At 38.2% G+C, this 24649-nt stretch overlaps 6 protein-coding genes across 6 annotated transcripts; 2 read left to right on the forward strand and 4 right to left on the reverse strand.

Annotated features, from left to right (window-relative positions):
- The first annotated feature begins 1538 nt into the window (after window positions 1–1538).
- On the forward strand, window positions 1539–1946 carry LOC108173115 (classical arabinogalactan protein 26-like). The gene has a single exon (XM_017331534.3). It carries the CDS (start codon window positions 1539–1541, stop codon window positions 1944–1946), a length of 408 nt encoding a protein of 135 aa, XP_017187023.3.
- A 1218-nt stretch (window positions 1947–3164) lies between these two features.
- On the reverse strand, window positions 3165–7214 carry LOC103423115 (protein NETWORKED 3C-like). Its single transcript, XM_029089242.2, has 3 exons — window positions 7021–7214; window positions 6268–6374; window positions 3165–4339 (listed from the first exon to the last, which is right to left on the reverse strand). The coding sequence occupies exons 2-3, from the start codon at window positions 6353–6355 to the stop codon at window positions 3387–3389; spliced, it is 1041 nt and encodes a 346-aa protein (XP_028945075.2). The 5' UTR covers window positions 6356–6374; window positions 7021–7214; the 3' UTR covers window positions 3165–3386.
- A 2196-nt stretch (window positions 7215–9410) lies between these two features.
- On the reverse strand, window positions 9411–10988 carry LOC103449246 (aspartic proteinase nepenthesin-1-like). The gene is made up of 2 exons (XM_008388532.3): window positions 10343–10988; window positions 9411–10219 (listed from the first exon to the last, which is right to left on the reverse strand). Exons 1-2 carry the CDS (start codon window positions 10986–10988, stop codon window positions 9411–9413), a joined length of 1455 nt encoding a protein of 484 aa, XP_008386754.3.
- Window positions 10989–12723: 1735 nt separating this feature from the next.
- On the reverse strand, window positions 12724–16068 carry LOC103449112 (tubby-like F-box protein 3). Its single transcript, XM_008388394.4, has 5 exons — window positions 14816–16068; window positions 14183–14270; window positions 13830–13959; window positions 13575–13748; window positions 12724–13412 (listed from the first exon to the last, which is right to left on the reverse strand). Exons 1-5 carry the CDS (start codon window positions 15155–15157, stop codon window positions 12938–12940), a joined length of 1209 nt encoding a protein of 402 aa, XP_008386616.1. The 5' UTR covers window positions 15158–16068; the 3' UTR covers window positions 12724–12937.
- Window positions 16069–17816: 1748 nt separating this feature from the next.
- Window positions 17817–21717, forward strand: LOC103449111 (sodium/hydrogen exchanger 1-like). Its single transcript, XM_008388393.4, has 13 exons — window positions 17817–17996; window positions 18280–18483; window positions 18769–18887; window positions 19131–19228; window positions 19332–19391; window positions 19528–19769; window positions 19906–20019; window positions 20157–20257; window positions 20427–20528; window positions 20641–20779; window positions 20862–20924; window positions 21102–21185; window positions 21283–21717. Exons 2-13 carry the CDS (start codon window positions 18319–18321, stop codon window positions 21631–21633), a joined length of 1638 nt encoding a protein of 545 aa, XP_008386615.1. The 5' UTR covers window positions 17817–17996; window positions 18280–18318; the 3' UTR covers window positions 21634–21717.
- A 652-nt stretch (window positions 21718–22369) lies between these two features.
- Window positions 22370–23483, reverse strand: LOC103449110 (uncharacterized). Its single transcript, XM_008388391.4, has 2 exons — window positions 22872–23483; window positions 22370–22593 (listed from the first exon to the last, which is right to left on the reverse strand). The coding sequence occupies exons 1-2, from the start codon at window positions 23126–23128 to the stop codon at window positions 22494–22496; spliced, it is 357 nt and encodes a 118-aa protein (XP_008386613.2). The 5' UTR covers window positions 23129–23483; the 3' UTR covers window positions 22370–22493.
- Window positions 23484–24649: the final 1166 nt, after the last annotated feature.

The raw sequence follows: 24649 nt of genomic DNA on the forward strand, positions 1-24649 counted from the left end.
TGGAATGGAATCAGAATCACAATCGGTCATCATTGTTTGATCATTAGCTGACCCCTTAGTAAGAAATCGAAGTTTGACACGCGAAACTTTTCTTTTTGTGGTTTGTAACAAGTAATTTCCGTTCATGCATCACATTGTAACATACAAGTAAGCATCAGTGATATATAGGTGTTTGTGTCGGATTGCAAAAGGGATAGAGGTGTTTTGGACAAGTGAATCGAAGACTTGCAGATGCGCCGGTTAGAAGATCTAACTATGAGAATGAGAGTCAAGGCAAAAGAGGTATAAAAAGACTTAGAAAGACTTAGAAAGAGACTTTAAGAAATGATATAGAGTAGTTGGAGCTAGCAAAAAACTTGGTGCAAAACTAAACGTAGTAATGTTTTAAGATTCATACAACCGACCCCACTTAATGAGATATAGCATGATTATTGTTATAATAAGTAATTTTCGTTTATGTGTCATACTGTAAATTTGTAATATACAAGTAAATATAAATGATACGTATATGTGTTGGATTGCAATTTGCAATATTCGAAAAACCAATAAACAAGGAGTATGAACTTGCTCGTTTGTAGTCATCACAAGTTACCAACGTAGCATGCAACTATGAAAACTGTCATTCAGTTACTGCTGCAAAGTCTACGTGACAAGGTTTAAAACCCTAATAGCAGATCCACGGACTCAGGCTGCAGATTTTAATGGCAAAAAAGATGGACACCTCACCCTCATGCTGTACAGAAAGAAAATAAAAAATAAAGCTTGTCCCTTAGCAAAACATACAGATCTGTAATACCAAAGCCAGCTTCCAATTATATTTGGCACTTTATGTTCTGTCCCCACTACGTAATTATTATATAACACTGGGGTATAATCACATAGTATATATAATCAGTTTACATGTTATAATCTGAGCGGATTTTGATGTTACATTCTAAAATTGGAAAATATCAACCTTATAGTTCAAAGAGAAACTTGGGTAAGGTACTCTCACAAGAGAACGGATTTTACTGTATTTCTATATCTCATGTAAATAAAATTCATAATGCATGCGATATCACTCTTTGTGAAAATAACATAACCAACTAATTAATCAGTTACCCAACTAATAAGTTAATTGTTCTTTTACCACTTAAGACGTTGATTGGTTATACAATGTAACTTTGTTCCATTATCACACAATAATATTTCTATCCCCACCCCCACCCCCCCCCCCCCCCCCACCCCCAAAACACTCTCTCACTACACCCTTTTAAGCCTTAAACTCTCCTCAACTCCTTTACTCTTCCCCCCCCCCCCCCCCCCCCCCCCCCAAAACACTCTCTCACTACACCCTTTTAAGCCTTACACTCTCCTCAACTCCTTTACTCTTTCCCCCCCCCCCAAAAAAACACTCTCTCACTACACCCTTTTAAGCCTTACACTCTCCTCAACTCCTTTACTCTTTCTTTCCATCCTCTCTTCTCTCATCCCCCAAAACACACATTTATTGAAGCTCCATACTACTCTTGTGAACTTGATCAATCATACATTCATTAATGGCTTCCTTTTGGTCATCATTCTTGGCACTCTTCATACTTTTCATGGCTTCTCACTCCTCACTAGCCTTACAATCCCAACCAGAAACACAGTTTTCAAGCATATCAGCCGCACCTGCATTTCTCCCCGGTGCTCCTCTCTCTTCCTCTCCAACCCCATCTCCTGATATTTCTCCATTGTTTCCATCTCCTGGTGGTGTGCCTCTCTCTCCCTCTGACTCTTCTCTCCCCACCATCCCATCGAGCCAGAGTCCGCCGGACCCGGACGTCCATGTTGCTCCTGATCAACCAGACCTGGCTCTTGCTCCATCAGGCTCTCTCCCAGTTTCCCATGCAGTTTCTGTCACTTCATCTCTGCCTATAAATGTAATGTTCTTTCTTGGCTTGCTGGTTTGGTCTGGTGTGTAAGTGTAATGCAGATTCTTGTGATGATTGCGGAGGAAAACAAAAAAAAGGAGAAATGGTGGTGGGGAAATTCAATTATTGTAACTAGTGGTTTACACTTTATGTTTGTAAACTATATTTTTTTTCTTTCAGTTTAATAGTTATTTAGTGTGATGTTTGGTAAATGCAGGTTGGTGGAATTGTTAATTTCATATGGATTGTGATTAGGATAGTATTGTATCCAAAAGAGTGTTTGAAAAATAAAAGTTGTAATTTTGGTCATGTATTCTCAAGATTCATGTCATTCTCTGGAGAGTTTTTTAGTGTGCTCAGAACACGAGCACATACATCATGTGTCATTAAACAAGTGAAGAGATACATAAAAGAACTTTATTCCACTTGTATAATAACATATGACGTACCGTCTCGTATTCCGGGTACATTGAAATCTCTCCATTCTCTGCCTCTTTACCTCCCTCTCAAAGCATAATTACTTTTCAAATCGTACTGTTAATTATCGTTCTTAAGCAGCACTATCACTGAGAAAAATGATTTCCTCACACCTCTTTTTTTTCTTATGCATGCACATTTTATTATTTAAATCTCTTAATTTTCTTTTATTTATTTAATTTAAATGACAAAAATAAAGACGAGTAGAAAAGAAGGAGAACGGATCCTCTTCGAAGCTAAGCAGCCGGATCCTCCTTATCAAACAATCTAGGCCGCTGATTGATGTGCAAGTCAATCAGGACCGTTGGTTGTGTGCCAGGAAAATGAATTAATAGAAACCGTTGAATTCAATTTATGCGGTACAGATTGTTTGATGAGGAGGCTCCGGCTGCTTAGCTCTGGAGTTGATCCGTTCTCGAAAAGAAGTGTGGAAAAATCAATTCCCTAATCATTGCGGTAAATATTCCCTAATCATTGCATTAAATAGTCTCGTTATACTGAATGTTGTCAAAGATATGTTAATAGCCTTGATATTGCATAAAGAAAGTGTCAATATGTTATTCATATTGTCGGTATTGTCGATCTAGTACAGTAAGTAGTGCTGGGAAAAGAGAAATTCTAAAAAAATTCTTTCAGAATGAGATTCTTGATAAACTCTTTGTCACCTCAAAGTTTAACGTCAATATATTATAAAACAACGTGTTAAATAAATGATGTAGGAGATAGTCCATGGAGAGTTCCGCTTTTAAGTTCCCCTTAACATTTCTCTTGGAAAAATTACTACCGTAATAGTGATATTTGAGAGTTGTTCCATATATAATGACAATAATTCAGTTACAGGCAATGAAATTAACACAAGAACACCACATGAATGTAAGAACTAATACAAAGAAAACACTTAAGAGAGTTCCTAATTGGATTAAATTAGAGAGGAAATGCCCCATCATATCGACACATCTACCTAAACTGTGTACTACAAATTATACAAACTGCAAACATGTAAACACACAACATCTAGAGTGCAACAATTGTTCCATGAGACCTTGGAGACCTGTTAAACAGCTTCCTCAAAAATGTCCCGGTGAACCTGTTGAACTCGAAAGGACTCGAATTATTCGGTGGTTCTCCGGCAGGACTCGAAGTATTTGGCGATTCTCTGGCGAAACACTTCTTTCTCAGCTCCACATTCTCCTCTTTGAGCCAATCCACAGCTAAACTCAGCTGTCTTATGACCTCTCTCTTCTCTTCATCTTTCTGCTTCAGTTCATCCTTCTGAGTTCTGTTCTCTTCCTCGAGCCTTGCTATTGCTTCCCTCAATTTCCTAACCTCGTCTTCGCTAAACATGCTCAATGCGTTCTCTTTTGTTTCCTCATCAACTCGGGGTTCATCCTCTGGTTCAGGATCATCAACTTCAGAATCGGAATACTCTTTGAGCGAATCCACAGCTGAACTCAACTGTCTCATGGCCTCTCTCTTTTCTTCATCTTTCTGCTTCAGTTCATCTTTCTGAGTTCTGTTCTCTTCCTCGAGCCTCGCTATTGCTTCCTTCAATTTCCTCACCTCGTCTTCGCTAATCCTGCTCAATGCATTCTCTTTTGTTTCTTCATCAACTCGGGGTTCATCCTCCGGTTCAGGATCATCAACATCAGACTCGGAATACTCCTCCTCAGGTTCATCGCAGCAGGTTTCGGAGTGGCTATCGAAGCTCAAATCCACCACACTCATCGCCTTCTCAGACTGGCATTTTGTTGAAGAGAATGGAGACCCTAACGTTGTCAGCAGACGTGTTCCCGTATCAGACTTCACTTGATCATACCGCTCAGCCAACGAACGGTGAATGCGGTAAAATTCTTCCACCATGCTGATCAGCTGCGGCCGCTTTTTGTAATACATCTCTGCACGTTGAGCAAATGAATCTGCATCTTCCTGAATCAGCTTTAGCATGGCATCCGTCTTGTGCTCTAGCTCTGCCATTGAAAAAAAATAAACATCCAGCAATTTTCTCCTAAAGAAAACATCATCTGGTGAAGTGAATAGTTCACATGAACAAATTGGTAAATGATACAATTTCACTTAGAATTATGTGGGTACATTGATAGATTTACATTAGGTGCCGCATATGTGTGTTAGGTTAGTTAGTTAAGACGGTGTGCCCTCTCTTGTACCCGAGTTTGGACCTTCTCTCCCCTTAAACTAGGATAGTTTAAGATACAACATATGGCTCATTTGGAGTGTTTTTTAAATGACTGAAAGCGTTTTTGGTGAAAATGTTTTTGGAATCAGTCCTTGGTAAAAGGGCAAGTGAATTATGAAAAAGCACTTAACTTACGGAACCCTAAACATTTTTTCTAAAAGCGTTTTCAGTTATTTTAAAAGCACTACCAAACAGGTTATGTTAAAAAAAAATTGGAAGATGTTTATGTGCCTAATAAGGTTCTTTTGGAAATAACTAGATTCAAGTGAGTCCAAAACATGATGAGGCAACAAACATAACCACAGCACATAAAGTCTACAGAGAAATATCAATCCTGAAAGGCAAATAGAAAAAACAGAAGTCAACAATTTTCTGTGGAGCACAGTAACAGCACTGAGGACCACAATTAGAATCCACTACTGCACCGTATCTAATCATCAAAACTCTGACTTTATATATGACCTAAGAACTAGAGCCACATGGTGATAAGATATTTACCAAAAGAAAAAAAAAAGATGATAAGATATAGTACATCCTCCAGGGTTAATTTCCCCACCCTTATCTCATCTAGTTCCCCCCAGTCAACCATTCCATCATTTGTAAATGGGGTACCCCTCCACCCTAAAGCAATTTTTTTGTTGTCACCGTTACGTGATGTTATTAATTTCAGTGTTTCTAGTTTCTAGTTTACAATTTCGTCATGTGTAGGATCCCTCCACCCTAGAGCAATTTTTTTTTGTTGTCACCGTTACGTGACTCTATTAATTTCAGTGTTTCTTGTTCCTAGTCTACGATTCTGTCATGTGTAGGATCCCTCCACCCGAGAGACTTTCCTGCGCCCGTTTCATACACCTCTCTTCCTAGTTTGGATCACGGTGTAAGAAACTAGAGCGGTTACATTATTCTGTATGAAATCAGAATGTTTGCTAATGGCAGAGTTTATCTTACGAAACCTAGTTTGAGGTTAAACAACTTGTCGATAAGTTCAAAAAATAATAGTTTACTAAAGGAGATATCATAAACATAGGTCGGCACACAAGTTGTTTGATCCAAGAAACACAAAAAATAAAGAGTTAAAGACATAAAATTAAGGGACAAAACAAAATTGCAAAAGTCACCTTTTTGGATTCAGATGCACAAGGGTGGTGCTATTTACGCACCCATTTTTAACTCTCATCCATTCCCTGTTAATTTTTGTTCTTTGATATTTTTCAATTCATTCGATTCGATAGCCAGAAATTGAGAAAGGTGCATGTGAGGTAAAAAGGAGTCTATGGATACCACCATCCTGTGCACTTTCAATTTCTTTTATTTATTTATTTTTAATTGGGAAAGGAGTAAACAATTTCAATAAGCTGGTCCATGAATCTTAGCATCAAATTTCTCAAATTGGTAGCAGAAATGAAGGAGAACAAACCCACATGTTTTGTTTTGAAAAAACCCCAATTGGGTAATCAATTTCCAATCTCACCAACCATTTTTCCCAGCTTTCCTCACTCAAATCTCACAAAAAAGTTTCAAACTTTATAGGGTCCCCCCACTTCCCCACCTCAATTATTATAAAACTAACCAATCAGAATTTCAAATTCGAGGAGTTTAGAACTGTGTCAACGGTCACAAATAGTACAGTAACATCTAAAAGAACCCCCAAATCTCGATCTAGAAAAAGCAAAAAGGAAAAGTAGGGATAAAAATAGGTACCAGAGAGAGTGGTTTGAAGCCATGGGGAGCGTTTGGAGATGCTATGACTGTCGTACAACCACCAGTGTGTCGTCTGCTGCTTCGTCATTTCTTCCCACTTTTCTCACCTTCAAATTCAAAACCTTGCACACTCAGTTTTCACAACTAGCAGTATCTTAAGCCAATCACGCATAAACACATCTTAACTTGTCTGCTTAGCTGAAGGCGATTGATTTATAATACCGTCACAGTTAAAAGAGAGTTCTTTGAGTTCACCGAAAACCCCAGTAACCAAAAAAAACGAAATTTTAATTCGAAAAATTAAAACTTTAACTAACCCATTAACTCAAACAACAGCAGAAACAAAATTTGAAAAAAAATAAACCCAACTCAAAACATGAAAATCAAACTCAGACAGTGAAATATCACCTTCAAATTCAAAACTTTGCACACTCAGTTTTCACAACTAGCTTCTATCTACACCCGAATATTATGTAACGGTATCTTAAGCCAATCACGCATAAACACAGTCTTAATTTATCCGCTTAGCTGAGGTCGATTGATTTGTAATACCGCCACCGTTAAAAGACTGTTCTTTGAGTTCATCCCCAAACCACCCCATATAACCAAAACATGAAATTTTAATTCGACAAATATAAAAAACAAAAATTAAAACTTTAACCAACCCATTAACTCAAACAACAGCAGAAGCAAAATTTGATAAAAAATCCAACTCAAAACATGAAAAATCAAACTCAGACAGTGAAATATTACCTGTGTTTCTGGTTAAATTTCCAGGGAGCTCCTCTCTCTCTCTCTCCTCTCTCAAATATGGGGATGCAGTTCGAATTTAAATACAACTTCCTCGACCTTCGAAATTATTTGTCACCATATACTCCTCGGATTTTCTCCCTAACCAATCCCGTTCGGACACATACATGCATGCCCTTTGGTTTTTGGTCTTATCCGGGGAAAATTACAAGATTTCATACCCTAAAAGGCGGACACAAATTTAATATCTTCTCGCAATTACGAAATTGCCGACCTTTTGTCTTTTTCTTTCAATGATATCCAAGGGCATTTTGGGAAATTGAGGGTTTTGTGAAGATTTGACTGTATAAATTATAAATCCTAGGTGGAGTTTGAGTGTATCAAGGGTGGGGGAGCGTGGTGTGGGCCCCAACAGCAGCAGAAGAATATGAATGCAAAGAGGGCAGTGTAACGGTCCTCTGTATGAGAATCCACCATACTATGGTTACATATATTTCTTTATTTGCATACATTTCTATATTCATGGGATTTGGATTTTTTTTCCTGTTAAATTTTCTTTTCTTATATTCATTTATTTTAAACGGTTACAATTAAGTCACGTCAATATCTTTGTATTACTGTTTTAAAGAGAGAGAAAGACAGAGGAAAGCGTGAGAGGAGATGAGAGAATTGGTTTAGATTCTACGAGGACAATAAAATTTGTTTTATCACTAGTTGTATGAGTGTGGTTTGAAGAAAGGTTTTGGAAGAAAAAATAGTAGGTTCTCTTTTGTGACTGTACGTCTCACGCGATATGTGATAAAAAATATAAACACATGATTGTGTATAACCAATACATCTGAGATTTTTTGTACGTGAATGATTATTTTTACAATTTATGTTAGTTGTTCAATAAATGGAAGCCAATCATAGCACATATCATGGATGAAGCGAGCCTATCGAGACATTCGTCTTGATTTTTTAGTTCGATTCCCAAACAACTCTAAAAAGGTAGGCTCTTGAGGCTTAAGCCATGGTTGGTTTTAACCGTTGCATGAGTTGTGAGGTCAATTTGTGTGATTAGGGTTTCATCATCTTTTCTTTTTGTGTATACTAATTAACTTCGAAGTTGCTTGAGAATGCTAAGTTTGAGAGGGGATGATTCATCTCCTCATAAAGGAAAAGATGGAAAAACAAAACATGGATGAACAGTACAATTGTCCTTGACACATGCATGAGTTTACTGAGTTTACTTGATGAGTTTTTTGTTTCTTCAAATTAGGTCCTAATTATTAGCCAATAATGGTGTACTACAAGGGAATGTCAACTTTGCACATGAATCCACGGTTTGGGAACCAAATATTTGACCAAAAGATAAGTCCAAACTTAGGGAGAAAAAAAAAGGCCAAACTTTTAGTTGTCTTCCTTATATAAGAGATCTCCAAGATTAATATCTAGATATCAAACAGTCATACAAGAATATGGTTTGTATTATTTTATATATACATTTGGAGATTCTTGATACTTTTCTTTTTGTATTTTGATTACAGGAGCAGAAATATCTACGATGATGGAAAAGTAGCGAAACGATGAAGTTTTTTGAGTAATTTCAATTGGGGTGGATTCTGAAGACATTAAAGTTTATTGTGTCAAAATATCATCTTTAGATTTGACGCCGTTTGATCATGGTGATTAAAGAGTATAAGTGCATTGTACTAGACAAAATTGACATTTCAGGATTATTTGTGTCAAAACCCTCCTTCTACAACTTTGAAAATGACGTCGTAAGCTTTCCAATGGTTTCTCATAACGGATCTCTTTCACCAAGACCACCAGATCAAGTGATTTGAACCTTTGAAATTTTATCCGACGGTTAAAAATTATTATAACTTTTAAGGGGTTGAAACAGATGGATCGTTGGAAGAAATTTCAAATATCCGGATCACTTGATCCAGTTGCCTTGGTGAAAGAAATCCGGAGATGATCTATTTCCTTCTCATATGACCGATTTTATGCAGATTTGCCTCTCCCAGACCCTGCGTAAAGCGGGAGCCTTGTGCACTGGGTACGACATTATTTATTTATATTTGGTCAGTAAAGGAAATAATCTTTGCAGATTTGACTATTTTATTGTCTACAAAAATTATCTTTAAGTTTTGACGATTGAATAGGACTATTTTTTACTGGTTATTTAAGTAGCTTGTTCTTAAGAAAATTTAAACAAGAAAAAAAATCCTAATATTGAAATTGCATGCCAAAATTGTTCATCAACTCTATGAGATCAAGAACAAACAGGATGACCCTCTAAGTTTTCCAAAGAACTCAGAGAGAACTGATAACTTTGTAGCACATAATTTATTTTCAACGAAAAGAGAGATAGACATGCATGATCATCATCTAAGCTTGAGCTATGATCAAGACCACTTGGCACAATCCTCAGGAACAAACTTGAGCAGCGCATTGTTAAGGTCATATATAAATCTGTAATTTGTTTGCTGCAATGATCCAACTATAGTACGAACTGTATTTTCCATCATCGCCAAACACAAAATACTGCTCCCATCTCGATCCTCCAGCGTTATGAACGCCTCGTCTTTCAACTCAAGGTCAGCACCCTCAAAGTGAAATGTAACAGCAGGGAGGGGAACGATCGGCGGCGCCCATCTATAACAAAGCTCGAACGCGGGATTAATGGGGCCAAGATGCCTAACATAGTTTGGATATCTCATATAAAACATTTCCAGGAACTTTACCAATGCCTTATAAGCTGGGGTGATGAGATAAGTAACTGAACTGCCATTGTCCATGAGGCAGCCTCCTTGATAACCCCCGGATCGTAGAGCAAACACCGATGGATCGATCAGGAGCTTCTGTCCATTCACACTTATGGCTTTCAAGTTCACGTAGTAATAGGGTATCTCTGGAATGAGGACTAAATTCGTGACGCGTAGGCCGCTGGATGGTTCGGGTATGTCTCCGCCAAATCTGAGATATGTTGGAATCTCTCGGTTGTGTGATAGGCAGAAGGAGAATTTTCCTTGAATAAGATGGGATATTTGCAATGGAAATGAAGAAGGAGAATATCCCAAACCCATAAATCCGGCTACCTTGAAGTCTTCCTGGCTGCCAAAGTCTACGTTCCTTGTGTCATGTGCACAACCAAACACTATGTCTTCGATAGGCAGGGGCCGCCCTTTGTTTGACAAAAACGTGAAAGTTTCTTCTGCAACGACCGAACAATCGTCATGTTACATGTCACATTAGTTGTCGAAAACTAAATCTCATGAACGACAACTGTTTAATTAAATAAATAACAAGTGTAGGGAAAAAGTGAGAGCAGTCATGCCTGCAAGAATGGCAGTAATATGGGTGCCGCCCACGTAACCTGTGGCTTCGGAGCAGTAATCGCCAATACACAGGTTTGGTGTGCAAAAGCGGTGTTTGTTGCAAGGGAGAGGCTTATAAGATTGGGATTCGCCGTTAGGGAAAGGGGGTTCCCTGGTTTTAAAGCATCTCGGAGGCTTCTGCTTTTCGCAATCCGCGCAGAGTACCCAGGTGAGGCTGCTCCCAGTGTCCATGTACAAGTAGTATGATTTGAATGGTCTCTCCGGGAACTTCGCGTCTGGGAAAGTGCCAACGCCTACTGCTACAATGTAAGAGGCGATAGGGTAATATTCGACTTGCGGACGAATAAACTCATCATCAAGATGGTTCTTTGCAGTTTGTGACATGTTATTGCTTAGGGTTAGGGCTGATGCAATGGTAGCATCGATGTGCCGCATTCGCACATCCGATCGCTGTAAGAGTCGTTGCATTTCTTCTTGGAAGGAAATGTTGCCGGGGTAAAGAGGCGATGCTGGTGAAAAGATGTGCATGAGTTCGACGCTAAAGCCATTTGGTTTGGATGATACAGCGATGGCAGCACCCCACAGTAGTGACAGCAGCAAGAACAAACTAGTTGACAGTTTGTAAACTAAAGCCAGTGCTGCCATGATCTACTAGACGAAGGTTGCTCTTGCTGCTTCAAATGCAGTGTGCCTTGGAATTGGATCGAAGGTTGCTCTTGCTGCTTTATAGTTTATAGTAAATGAAATATTTGGTATGATATTATTATTTATTTGATGAATTTGATTTACATTTTTATGAAAAAATTTGAATTGTGAATGAGGCAAACGATGAACCGTTGATGCATGAATATTGCATATCGTATTTGTGGGAATATTAGTGGCATTGAATTTTTATGTAGTCGTTACAATTATTAGCCAATCCCATATTTATTTCGGATTTTCAGTTACATATTTATTTCGGATTTTCAAGGTGATTTATGTTTGTTTTAGTATTGGGAATTGCTAGCGGGACAAATGACCATTTTTTAAAGTTTTTTACACAACTTTTGACATTTGTTTTTGTGTCCATTTTGTTGTGTATTTCAACAACCCGAATAATGTTTTAAAAGATAGACGATTCAAATCGTTAAAATACATTATAGAATGGCCCAAAAAAAACACGTGTCAAAAGTTATGTAAAAAAAATGGTACCTAAAATCTGCTCTCATAGATATAATATAGATATATAGTGTAAATATTGTTGATACAATGTTCATAATATGTATAAACCGTTTATATTTTCAAAATGTTGTTGATAATGGTAATAGATATTGCCAAGGGGTTAACCAACACTAATGAAGATTCTAAATGTCCTAAACTTCAGCTATATAGTGTGTACTTCAATGCAAATTGATGTGTATAAGATTTCCATCCTAGTTAGGCCTTGATGTAATATTTCACAAATGGGATGAATTTGTGCAATCTGTTTATCTTTCTTTTATTTTTAATTTGTTGGTCAAGGTCCAATTGGATGCCACTTAACCTTCAATTTGCAAAGCAAATGTGAGTTAAGCTAGTTTGGTCAGAAGTTCTAATTCGATTTGTCACTGATATAAATGTTAACTCTCAATTCATTTCAACGAAAAAACATTATATATTAGGCAACGACAGTTTGTCTTCCTTTTGCACCCAAGTTCGAACTTCTCTCTTAGTAAATTATACTAGTTTAGATTATCATAATGAAAAAAAACTCTTCAATTTATAGCTTAAAAGTTGAAATATTAAACACAGTATAAAGATTAAAGTTGTAATGACTTCTTTGAGATGAAAAGAGGGAAACCAAAGAGGCTTTCACTTCAAGGCAAATGTATTGGGTCAGAAGGACAATGTTGTAAAATTAGGCCCTTAACCCAAGTAAGGCCCAAGGTATGACTTGGTTTTCTTGCCTTGGACCTTTAACTAGGTTTGGCAATTTCTTGCAAAAATAACAGATTTCAAATTTACCTGCTAACGAGTCTAATCGTTATCGGATAAACCATTAAGAACCGTTACATGTCTGGTTGTAATAGGGTTATCTGTTAAGAATCCAATAAGATATCATTTGTCAGGTCTAAACATTAAGTATGACTAGTTAACCTGATACAAACGACACAACCCTTGACTAATCAAGTCATTACTGGATCACCAGTTAAGAACCCGTTAAAATACTAGATTTGACACGACACGACCCGACCCATTAAAATAACGGATATAACACGAAAACAACACAAACACCAACAAACACAACTCGTTTGCCAGGCCTACCCTTAACCCAAGTGAGCCCTATCCAAGATTCACGGGATAGGAATACAGAGAATGGTGTCCCATCTCCTTTGAACCTGTTATTCAAACTCCCACAAAATCAGAAAGAGAGGAGTCCATCATATTCTAGTTCAAAGGAAACAGATGTTTAAGCCATAATTTAACCCCGAAAGACTTTGCAAGAACACGAAAAAGCATACCCGAAAACAAACAAAAAGAAGGAAAAACGAAAAAAGTTTTGATTTAAGTACAAAACTACTACAAACTACTGCGAGTCCAAGCATTATGACTGTAGATTGCAACCTGCTTGCCGATCATTCGCAAGCAATCTTGGTGTCGAAGCTGCTAAGGCAAATGGCAAATGCCTGGAAGGCTGAGATTGGATACCGATAATCCATGGTGAATACATCCTTACCCACTTTTCCAAACTGAAGGATGACATTTTCATGCTCCTGGCCCGCAGCAACTCCATTTTCCGGAGAAGCAACCAGCTGAAAATTTTTTACTGAGGCAACTGTTACTCGTCCATTGAAGTTGAGACACCAGCACTGGAGTTGTTCGTGCCACCTAGGGGCCTTGTTTCTCAAAACTAGCATGCCTTCATTCTCACCAGACTCTAGTGGAGATGAGAAATTCTCTGTGCGGGTTGATGTTGATCTGGAAAATGGGATGGATGGAAAACTATCAAGGCTGCCATGCAGAAATTCAGTCTGTGTAGGTGCCACCCCTCCTGGCTTAACAGCACGGGCAGGGATGGAATCCATTACACACTGCATTCTCCTCGGACCTCTGATATTGACAGTATTTACATAAAATGTTACTCACATAAAACCCCCCAAAGAAAAAGGACAGTTATGTAAAATAATACTCTTAATGCTTTCGGTAAATTGTCTTCAACGTTAATTTCATTTGAAGGCAAGACCATGAAGTTTCAAAAAAAGTTTCTCGTACCTGGAACCCAAGACATTCAACTCATAAGCAATATGGGCCACAGGATAGTTGCCAACAGGAACTCTGGGGGAGACTTTATTCACAAGCCTGGTTGAACGACATTTAGTGACTTTGGCTCCACTACTGGTAGGTTGCGCATCATAGATTGTGAATTTAGTGCCCAGAAAATTTGATCTGTTAAAGGAAAATGGAACGATCAACTTAGGTTTAAAAGATGATCAAGAAATAGTCATGTTACAGGCCTGATGAACATACCTGAGCTTTCCAACAAAGGCACTGTTCCCTTTTGACACATCTTCAGAATTCAAAGAGATGGTGTAGTCTGTGCAGGTTGGGCGTCTACATTTTTTTGCCGCAAGAAGAAACTTCCCATCATCAGTTGAAGCTGGCAAGTGCAAAAGCTAAAACAATTAATATTTACATCCGAAAAGAAGACTTAAGAAAACCTAATCTTGTTTTCTATGTTTTAGCAAGTAAATTGCTACTGCCCCACTTAATGAAACCCAAAATCAAATAATTAACCACCTTTACAATGAGCATCATAGAAAACCAAATAAAACAAAAACTTGACAAGCACAATCACACAGGCCAGAATATTCAGTAATTACCTTGACTTAAGCCCAGAAAAAGATAATATGTCTGGTTGCTACAACTCCGCTTTATATAACACTGCAGAAGGGAGTTCCTTGGACCAGGCTGCAAAATGTAAACCAAGACTTCAACTGTTATTTCAATGGAGAAGGGGCAGATACGATAACAACAAGATTGTCGAGTAATAAGCAATTGATCAAGGAAAAAGCTTTATGAAAAACCTTAAAAAGAAGATATGCCAAATTTTACAAATCACATCAATCACAAGAATGTTTTAGTCTTTGGAAAACTTTCAAATCAGTCGAAAATGTTACACATTTTAACACTCGAGCCAGTCCATTGCAGCTTATCCTATATATTAAAACTTTTCATTTGGTCCTCCAAATTATTGAGATCACAAAAACATGAGCGTTATAACCATTACCAAGTGAAATACTCATACTCAGGTGTCCATCATGATTCATGAATATGCATGTCAAAATTTGCCAGCTAGCATTGTCACGTATGGTATAAGGATATTTTACTTACTCTGAAAAATCAATTCTATGTTACACCAAGAAGTATACCAAGGTAAAATATATACATTATGAAGCACAATTGGAAAACAACAAGAATCTTTGTTAGGCCGGATATGGGCCAGTCTCACAAACCTGCTTCAAAGAGATTGGGAATGTCAGCTTGCCCGAAACTTCTGGGGATTTCACAATCTCTTTCATGATTTCTCTCCAATTCCTGCAAACACCAGCACAGCAGACCACATTTTTCCTCGGAGGCCATGTATCATCAGACGCCTCTATTCTCATCAACACATCCCTCAAAAGCTCTGGCGGCATGTTTGCCCAACAACTCTGCTTCAAAGCATCAATCCTGAAGGAGGTATCCTGAACCACCCGCTGAGACCTCGATCTCATTCCAAATTTAACATCAAAGCTTTTCCTCGAAATGCTCCCCAACTCACCCTTCATATCTTGAATCATACTCTTAAAAGACATCGCTGCGTCTTTATCCTTGCCTTAGCAAAACTCAAAACCGCAAAACTTTCTACAAATCCTCCAACCTCTCCAGGTTATCCCACACTCATCACAAAAAACACAAACTTCGCCCCGAAATACAAATTACTCAAGCCTAAGAAACAAAACCCAGAAGCCTAAACTGCCAAAGTCCTATACTTTCAGCCAAAGCGGCCAATCATTAACAATTCAATACAAAATATCTTCTCTCCAATACCTCCAATGATATATCAATCAGTAAAATTCACCAAAAAATGTTACATCCACACTCCATCAATCATCCCAAGTTCTTATCTTCAGCCACTGATACACTGTTTATAGATCTAGAGAACCAGATTCAACCGATACACACACATATATCACTGATAAATCCAATAACTGAAAAGAACCAGTACAGATAAACTACAATAAACCGCCAAATCGAATCAAAATTTGATATTTTCCCACAGATCTTTCTTTTCAACAGTTACAAAGTCACCCCAAAAGAAACTGAAAGTCTAACACTTCTGATAACCCATTAAAGCTTCACACTTTCAAAGAGATTGAGCCAGACAAGCCTCAGAAACCAGCTTACCAGGAGCAGATTTTTGTCAGGGACCGAAACCCATTTGCGAGATAGGTGTGAATTTGGGCGCTGGAGGGTGTAAATTAGGGTTTGGTGATCAGTGCTCTTGTGCCTGGGTGAGTGCTGTCGCTGAGAGACCACAGTGATGGCAGATAGTGGGTTCTGTTACCAATACACTCCCTCCTTATCCATATACTTTCTGTTGTCCGAATCGAATTTGGTTCCGGGTTTGGATAGTCATATATGGATTTGAATAATGCGTTCGGATAGTCCGAATGGGTTTTGGTTTTCACTGGTTTATCCCCGATCCAACAATGGATTGAAGATCAAAATGGCATGTGAACAAAATTGACATGATAATGGAATGGAGAGTGGTACATGCAAAAGTCCCCTCTTTGAACTTTGAACACATTTGCATTTGGTTTTAAATGGTTTAGATTCATTTCGACCGTTAAAAGGTTTTGAGCGCTTAATGGCACAAAAGTATTGTCGTAATATGAGTAGATACTGATGTACTCTTACTATTTTGGATATGGAAATTCGACCGTTGCAAGGTTTTAAATGCTTAATGGCACACATATTTTGTCGTACAATAAGTAGATATTGACAAAATCACTATTTTGTTTATTTGAATTGGACCATTGAAAGGTTTTCAGCGTTTAATGAAGCGCAAGTATTGTCGCTACAGTAAGTAGATATTGACATTTTACTATATTATTTATGTGACTCGACCATTTGAAAGGTTATGAGCGCTTAATAATAGCGTACAAGTATTAACTATGATATAAGCCGATCTATCATAGAATTTTTTTAAACAAAAAAGAAATAGCACTATTACTTTGTACTATGGTCTTTCAAGTTTCTATTTTTTCTCAATCGTATTACTCTCTCTCTCTCTCTAACTTTTGACTCAACTCTTTTAAGATAGTGTATTCAATTAGAATTCTAATGAATTAAATTGGTATGAATTTTAATCAGAACTGATTACATATATAAGATCATTGATATTTTGTACATAATGTTTTTTTTCGTTTTTGTCAAACGATAGATTTGTTAGATTAGATTGTAGATTAGATAGTCGACGAGATTCGAACCTACGCCGTGGTTGAGAGGTAAGACTCTTTTCCCACTGTGATAGAGGGCCACTTGCCAAAACATAATTACCACAACATAATAACCCAAAAGATAATACAAAGAAATATTGCACATAATTTATTGTGATGCATGTTTTTCCTGCTCTAATGCTTTTGTAGGTGAAATAAAGGACGGAGCTAGAAATTTATCGATTAAAATCCCTCCTTGTATTCACGTTGTTGATATATAACCTATCAAAACATATAAAAATATTTGATAAAACCAAGACAACTTTTAGCCAAAGAATGAAGTTCTTGAATTTGAAAACTAAGAATAAACAATATTATGCCACTTAGTGGTTTGGGAAACTCGGAGAAAAATCATAATTAAGCAATTTAATTAGTCAAGAAATGACTAAGAATGTTAGACTACGTCAATAATACCGCACTAGCAGAAAACATATGTCTATTCATTACAGTGCAAGTTATCTTCGTTGATCCCCTTTCTCCTTAACCACTAATAACTTAACCCATTAACGTTATCGTTTATAAAAAGAAACACAAAAAAAATAGGAATAGGATATAAAAAATAGATTTGGGAAAACGACAACAAGAAGTGTGAGTTTTTAATTAATTAATTTGTTTCCTTTTTCTTAATGGTCTTCACGGATTTAGATCCTCCCCTGAGCGGAGCGAGGGAGGGGGATCCGAACCCTGCTCATGAGAGGATCCAAATCCTACAAAAACAGGGTTAAGAGTTGTTGTTCTTGATAACAACAACAACGACTAAAAAAAACTTTGTTGACCAAAAAAAGACCGAGTTAAAAGCATGTAAACCGGCAGTTGTTGTCAGTTGCCCAATTGGCGGGGAATATTTACTTTCCCCATCGCGTGGATTGCACAACACGGTTTGATCCTCGGTCCCACTTTAATCCAACGGTCCATAATATCCCGCTGCACCTTACCCGCCTGCCGCACCCTATAAATGCTACTCTCTCTCCTCTCTTTCGCGGTCTTTCGCTTCAAGTTCTCCTTCTCTCTCTAAAAACTCCGTATTCCCTCCTTCGCATTCACTCTCTCTCTCTCCACAACTCTTTGACTCCTTCTCTCTCTAAAACTTCACCTTCTCCGGTTACACCCCGACTCGAATCCTCTCTCCTGCTGCTGCGGGTTGTGATCACAGGTGAGCGATGTTATTTTCTGAGTTCTGTTTGGTTTCCGAGAAAGTGGAAGAAAATTTGAAAAGAAAGTTTTATTACTCAGGAAGAAAAGAAAGCTTTCGTTTTGACGTCTTAAAGCCTTATGCTTTACTTGAAAGTCGAACTTAATTTTCGGCTCAAATTAGTGAATTTATTTGTTCTCCGTGTTTGAATTTCGTTAATTTTTTGTTAATGTTTGGTTAAAATCTTCATTAGTGTATATATACGATCGAATGTGCGATTTTAGTTTTTAATTTTTTGTCGCAGGGAGGTTTTGGTAGGATTTCGTTTAGATTTCGGGACCCGATGGGGGTCTCTGCTGTGGTGAGATTGGGGGTGAGATCGGCCGCCAGTGAAGCTTCCGTAAATTCGATCACTTTGTTCGTGGTGCTCCTATGTTTATGCATTTTGATCGGTCATCTTCTGGAGAAGAATCGATGGATGACCGAATCAGTAACTGCGCTTCTCATCGTAAGTTTCCTCGAATTTTATGCTTTAGGATTAAAACCCGTTTGGGATTGCTTCTCGAAGGCGTTAATCCAAAAGTTCTTTCTAATTAGGTTTGCTAGAAAAACTAAAAGTACTTCTGGAAAAGCACTTAGGTTTTTAACAAGAATTTGAATGTGTTTCTAGTCTAGCATAGCGCTTATGAGCAAAAGTTTTTCTTTTTATATAGAAAAAAAAAGTCCCGAACGATCCCTTAGAATTGGATTTTGCCTAATTGTTTTGAAATTTGTGGATGATTGTTGGTTGCAGGGTCTTTGTACTGGAATTGTTATTCTACTAAATACCGAAGGCAAAAGCTCACACATCTTAGTGTTTAATGAAGATCTCTTCTTTATATATCTTCTGCCGCCTATTATATTTAATGCCGGGTAAGCCATGTATTTCGTTTATATTTCATGTCTATGCCTTCTCATTGTGATCCCCCCGCGCGCGCGCGTGTGTGTTTGTCTTGGGCAATACATTCAGCAGGTGGGAAGGTTCATTATGCTCAAACCGTTTAAGTGACATTTTGTTATCGATACTTTTCCCTTGTGGCTTGTTTGTAATGATTTTTCTGTGACCAGAGTTTATACATATCTTTCCCGGTTTCATTCTTTTCCCATATATACCAGATTTCAGGTGAAAAAGAAGAGGTTTTTTCAGAACTTCATGACAATCACGTTGTTGGGTGCTGTTGGAAGTTTGGTATCATTCGTCATTATATCGCTAGGTTAGTTAGATATCCTAGCATGCCATGATAAGGCTGATATTAAAAGACAAACGCACAAAAGCTATGGTTTATAATGTTTGCAACTTTTATGATCTTGATGCAGGTTCAATGCAGTTGTTCAAAAAATTGGACATTGGTTTCCTCGAGATGGGGGATTATCTTGGTAATCTCTTCGTTACTTTCTCATATTAATCTACATAAACTTCTATTCGGTTTGGGCTCATATTTGTTTTATGTTTGAAAAATTCGTTGTTTTCTTTGCCATTTGTGTACTCTTATTTTTTGTTTCACTTCTGTAGCACTTGGAGCAATCTTCTCGGCTACAGATTCAGTTTGCACCTTGCAAGTACTTGATCAAGACGAGACACCTTTGCTCTACAGTCTAGTTTTTGGAGAAGGTGTTGTAAATGATGCCACGTCTGTGGCACTTTTCAACGCAATCCAGAAATTTGATCTCTCTCACATCAACTCAACAATTGCCATGGAGTTTAGCGGCAGTTTCTTAGTTCTCTTGTTCGCAAGCATGGTGCTTGGTGTAGCAGTGAGTCTCTTTATCTCTCTCTCTCTCTCTCTCTCTCTCTCTCTCTCTCTTTCTCTCTATGAAGAGCGCATGTGTAAATCTCCGTTTCATGAAACGTAACTTAAAATCAATTTCCATGCATGATATCAACTTGCAGGTTGGATTGCTTAGTGCATACATCATAAAGAAGTTGTACCTTGGCAGGCACTCGACTGATCGAGAAGTTGCTCTTATGATTCTAATGGCTTATTTGTCATACATGGTGGCAGAAGTAAGATTTCGATTTAACCTCTTGGACTGAAAGCTCCATCTAGTTTAGTTTCAGATATTTGTTTCTTGTTCAGTTGTGAGTCCGTGACACATTTGCACCCCTGTTAACGATGCTGACCAATTTTGTTCATCTTCCAGCTATTCAACCTAAGTGGCATTCTTACCGTTTTCTTTTGCGGCCTTGTTATGTCACACTATACCTGGCATAATGTAACTGAAAGTTCAAGAGTTACAACCAAGTAAGCCAACTTTGATAGTTTGCCATAGCCTTTGATAGTTTGCCATAGCAGCGAAACTTGGTTTTCTTTTTTCTCATACAAATGCACACATCTATATGTATATAAATATACAGAACTTGGACAAAGATGTCCTGTTTCTGTTTCTCACATGCTATTTCCGCAACTGCAGGCATGCTTTTGCAACGTTCTCGTTTGTTTCTGAGATCTTCATCTTTCTATATGTTGGTATGGATGCCTTGGACATGGAGAAGTGGAAATTCGTAAAAGAGAGGTAACACCTATACAAGCACATCATATAATTTATAAAACATAACTCGTTACAACAGACATGTGTTTCTCTTTTGTCCAAATCGAGCTTAATTATTTCTTTTTTTCTTTTACAGCCCCGGGACATCAATTGGAGTCAGTTCGATATTACTTGGCCTGGTTCTGGTTGGAAGAGCGGCTTTTGTATTTCCTCTATGTTTCTTATCAAACTTAACCAGGAGATCACAGACTGACAAAATCGGGTTTAAGCAACAGGTTAGCTATTTTCCGTATCTGTTACTTCAAAAAGTTTCAGCCTCTTGAATTTCTTAGCGACTGACTCGTTGACATAAAACAGGTGACGGTATGGTGGGCAGGACTCATGCGTGGTGCTGTATCTGTGGCTCTTGCCTATAACTGGGTAAGGATAAGATCAAAATTATCGTGTTCCTTAGTTTTTGTTTACTGCCACCCGGTATTCTATTTGGTTTATACAGATTGTAATTTGATTGCACGCTACGTGAAGTACGAGCACTTGTTATTCATCTGCAGTTGTGTTTTAATGTAACGAAGTTCATATTATGCTGTGCTTTTTCAGTTTACAATGTCAGGGCATACTCAACAGCGTGGAAACGCAGTCATGATCACTAGTACGATCACAGTAGTTCTCTTCACTAATGTGGTATGTTACTTTATCACTGAACTTTTTCTCAGTTCATATGATTAACTATTTTCTCATGAGTTCATTCGTTAATTCCATCGGTATTTGGCCATTGTAGGTGTGCGGATTATTGACTAAGCCTCTCGTAAGGCTCTTGTTGCCGCAACAGAAACAGTTTGATAGCATTTTGATGTCCTCCGAGTCAGAGATGTCTCTGGCTATGCCGCTCCTCCTCGCTAACGGGGAAGATTCAAAGTCAAGTATGTCTAGTGATACCATGCCCCGTCCATCCAGCCTACGCATGTTCTTGACGACACCAACTCGTTCTGTCCATTACTATTGGAGAAAGTTTGATGATGGTTACATGCGTCCTGTCTTTGGCGGTAGAGGGTTCGTTCCTTATGCTCCTGGTTCACCCAATGAAAACATGCATCAATCGCTCCTCGGCGAGCAGATAATCGTTGAGTAATATTTGTAACTCGGGGATTGATTGTTCGTTGGGTTACTTTGGTGTAAATAGTCAAAATTATAATTTATAGGCAGTTCTTCCTGAGCCTCATTAGTCTTACAAACTCGAAAACGTGCCCCGAAACGTCAATGTTTTTGGGGTATAGACTACAACTCATTGACATAACTCAAACAGGTGGGGATGGTAATGGTACGCATTTGGCCCAAATGGGTGACTACTAGGTGCTAGCTATGTGTTAATTAATTGTGATGACGAGTATTGGAGAATGTTTGAGGATGGTTTCACGAGTCCTGTCTAATACGCATCAATCGCTACTTGGGGAGGAAATAATCGTAAAGTAATTACCTTTCATTTTGTCCTTATTGTTCAAACTCAAAGTTTTCAAGTTTTTTCATTAGTTTTCCTTAATATTTATAACTTGTAGGCACTAGGCAGTGCTAGATCCCTCTGAGCCTCATCGATCAGAAGAAGTAGAGTGCTTCGTAAAATGACACTTATAACAACGTTCGATAGAGATAACACTATACCTACTTGATAGCACTTGAATTTTCAGTAAGAATTATGTGCTTGTAGCGAAATGCTTACGAGCAGAAGCGCTTTCTACATAAGCATCTTCAACAAGACATTGAACGCATTTCTATGATCTCATAATTCCTTTGACATAAAGGTTGGTAGATTTTGTAGCATGGTTGCTCAATCAATACATCATCAATTTGGAAGAAATTAAAGAACAAGATTATTTAAAGTAATAGTTTAATAAAATGATTCAGAATTCACAATCTGTACCATGGTCACTGAATCAAATAACACACTTCATAAGATAAACAGTGTAGTGGTAAAACAAATTGGCATCACAAGATTCAGAAGGGAGGAGGGGGTCCTCCGGGAGGACCAAATCCACCACGAGGACCGCCGCCGAAGCATTCCTGCAGCAAACAACAGCAGCACAGGCAGTAGAAGCTGCAATATTCCAATTTTCCACCAACAATGAGAACAAGAATACACTTCAGATTCAATTCTGAAGTTCGAATATTTAAAGGGTAGCGATTTTAACACTCGTCTTTTATGCATTTGCAAGTAGAGTTTGGGATGCTAATTGAGAAGTGTGAAAATCGCTGAAATGATATACTTTGCAAGCAGTATAAAGAATAAAAAATCATATAAACATCAAACTGGTGCATAAGAATAATGATCAGAAACAAAAATGCAATAGAGGTGTGTTTAGAAATCATAATTACCAAGAAGATATCATGCTGCATAACCCATCAGCAAACCCTCCAAAAAAGCCAGGTCCTCCCATGAAACCAGGACCCCAAGGGCCCCCCGGGCCAGGGCCCCAGCCACCAGGTCCTCCAGGCCCAGGACCGCCCCATCCGCCAGGTCCTCCAGGCCCGGGGCCTCCCCATCCACCTCCTCCCGGACCGCCACCACCTGGGCCTCCCCAGCCACCTCCACCACCCGGTCCTCCTCCTCCACCAGGTCCTCCAGGCCCCATAGCTAACTCTTTATCTCACAATTGCACCACGGCAGTCACCACCCGATCAAGGTAACAAAGTAGGAGTGCAAAGATGTAGCTAATCCTGATAAAGAATAGAATACCAAAGCTAACTAAACAAGTTTTTCAGCTGACTATATTTAAACATAATCAACGTGGGAAGTGGGAAATGGGGAACGGATGCAGGTAGGCAGGCGGTTTGAGAGCTTACTTACCCTCGAAGTCAAAGCAAATTCGAAGTTCATGTGCACACACTTCTAACAACTCTTACAGCCAAAGCTGCAAGTCAAACCACACAATCTTTCTACCTACCATTCTAACTTAAATCACTGCTCTATACTCACAACTTACAATCAAGTCATTCGAGTCGATAGAGCCAATTGTAATCGTGTCTAGTTTATGGACGTGCATGCGGACCTATCAAGCAATTTAAACAAATGTCAATCTGCATGACAGGTCCATAAACTAAACACTATTAGATAGCATCATCAGGCTTCCTTAGTGAATACTAGCGCAATCTCAGATGCTGAAGTCAGTTGGGAACATAGATTCGATACAAGCCCTATATGTATCATAATCTGGATATCCTCCATCCAACCCCGGCCAAAATGAATTAGGGGTATCCTATCGTTGTCGATGTTGTGTTACCAATAAATATGTTACTAACACCAATGAAAATGGTGAATTTGCATCGTGCACCGTTTGCAAGCCCTAATGAAGCTAGCAATAATTTAGAATCCACCCATTGAAACATAAGCATAATGAAATCAACACATTGACCTGATAAGAAATTTGAACCTCTTGACACTTTAAGTAACAAACCACAAACAACTCTTTAAACAACTGATACTTTTGGCCACACAGAATTAGTGGGATTGATCATTCCCCGCCCTTGAGATCACTGCAGTTCTTGGATGAGGTGAAATTATTTAAGCATGAAGGTCACTTACTGTTATTAATTGAGGTGTTAGTTACAACAACAAAAAGGTCAAACTCGCATCTAATCCACGTTACTTACAACAATAAAAAGAGTGAACTCGCGTCATGCGCGATTTGGAAGCTCCAATTAAGCTGAACCATAGAACAAAGAAATTAGAATCCGAACACTGAAACCCAACCACGATGAAATCAATTCAACATATTGGGATCATTGCAACAAAATTTCAACTATTAGACACTTAATAGTAACAAACTACAAAATCTCACATGGTCACAACTTACATACAATTGAGACACACGAGGCTTGAAATATCGCTATATTAGTGTAATACGGTGTCCTCGTCGTATGTTTCTTTCTTTCTCTCACCCTTAGCCAGGAGGCACATCGGTTTGGGTATAATTCATGCTAGATTTGGACTCTACAAAGTCGTTTTAAGATTAAAAAAATGTTCAGTGATTTACGTGTTTTATTGAAACATCATGGAGTTTAAATTCTTCAACCAGAAGAATAAAGTTGAATTATTTTCTTGCAATTTCTCGGAAACCAAACAGTCCATTAAGATTTGATAAAACAGAGTTTAA

Source organism: Malus domestica, chromosome 11 (genome assembly GCF_042453785.1).
Source record: "Malus domestica chromosome 11, GDT2T_hap1".
Lineage (NCBI taxonomy): Eukaryota > Viridiplantae > Streptophyta > Magnoliopsida > Rosales > Rosaceae > Malus > Malus domestica.

What these genes read in the sequence shown, in the direction of transcription:
- LOC108173115 (XM_017331534.3), top strand. Translation starts at nt 1,539, where the DNA reads ATGGCTTCCTTTTGGTCATCATTCTTGGCACTCTTCATACTTTTCATG.
- LOC103423115 (XM_029089242.2), bottom strand. Translation starts at nt 6,355, where the DNA reads ATGACGAAGCAGCAGACGACACACTGGTGGTTGTACGACAGTCATAGC. An exon ending in GCTTCAAACCACTCTCTCTG is followed by an intron (nt 4,340 to 6,267) that starts GTACCTATTTTT and finishes TTTCAATGGCAG; the next exon opens with AGCTAGAGCACAAGACGGAT.
- LOC103449246 (XM_008388532.3), bottom strand. Translation starts at nt 10,988, where the DNA reads ATGGCAGCACTGGCTTTAGTTTACAAACTGTCAACTAGTTTGTTCTTG. An exon ending in TATTACTGCCATTCTTGCAG is followed by an intron (nt 10,220 to 10,342) that starts GCATGACTGCTC and finishes CGGTCGTTGCAG; the next exon opens with AAGAAACTTTCACGTTTTTG.
- LOC103449112 (XM_008388394.4), bottom strand. Translation starts at nt 15,157, where the DNA reads ATGTCTTTTAAGAGTATGATTCAAGATATGAAGGGTGAGTTGGGGAGC. An exon ending in TCCCAATCTCTTTGAAGCAG is followed by an intron (nt 14,271 to 14,815) that starts GTTTGTGAGACT and finishes TACATTTTGCAG; the next exon opens with CCTGGTCCAAGGAACTCCCT. An exon ending in TTTTCTGGGCTTAAGTCAAG is followed by an intron (nt 13,960 to 14,182) that starts GTAATTACTGAA and finishes TGCACTTGCCAG; the next exon opens with CTTCAACTGATGATGGGAAG.
- LOC103449111 (XM_008388393.4), top strand. Translation starts at nt 18,319, where the DNA reads ATGGGGGTCTCTGCTGTGGTGAGATTGGGGGTGAGATCGGCCGCCAGT. An exon ending in ATTCGTCATTATATCGCTAG is followed by an intron (nt 19,229 to 19,331) that starts GTTAGTTAGATA and finishes ATCTTGATGCAG; the next exon opens with GTTCAATGCAGTTGTTCAAA. An exon ending in TGGCTCTTGCCTATAACTGG is followed by an intron (nt 20,925 to 21,101) that starts GTAAGGATAAGA and finishes GTGCTTTTTCAG; the next exon opens with TTTACAATGTCAGGGCATAC.
- LOC103449110 (XM_008388391.4), bottom strand. Translation starts at nt 23,128, where the DNA reads ATGGGGCCTGGAGGACCTGGTGGAGGAGGAGGACCGGGTGGTGGAGGT. An exon ending in TGCAGCATGATATCTTCTTG is followed by an intron (nt 22,594 to 22,871) that starts GTAATTATGATT and finishes GGAATATTGCAG; the next exon opens with CTTCTACTGCCTGTGCTGCT.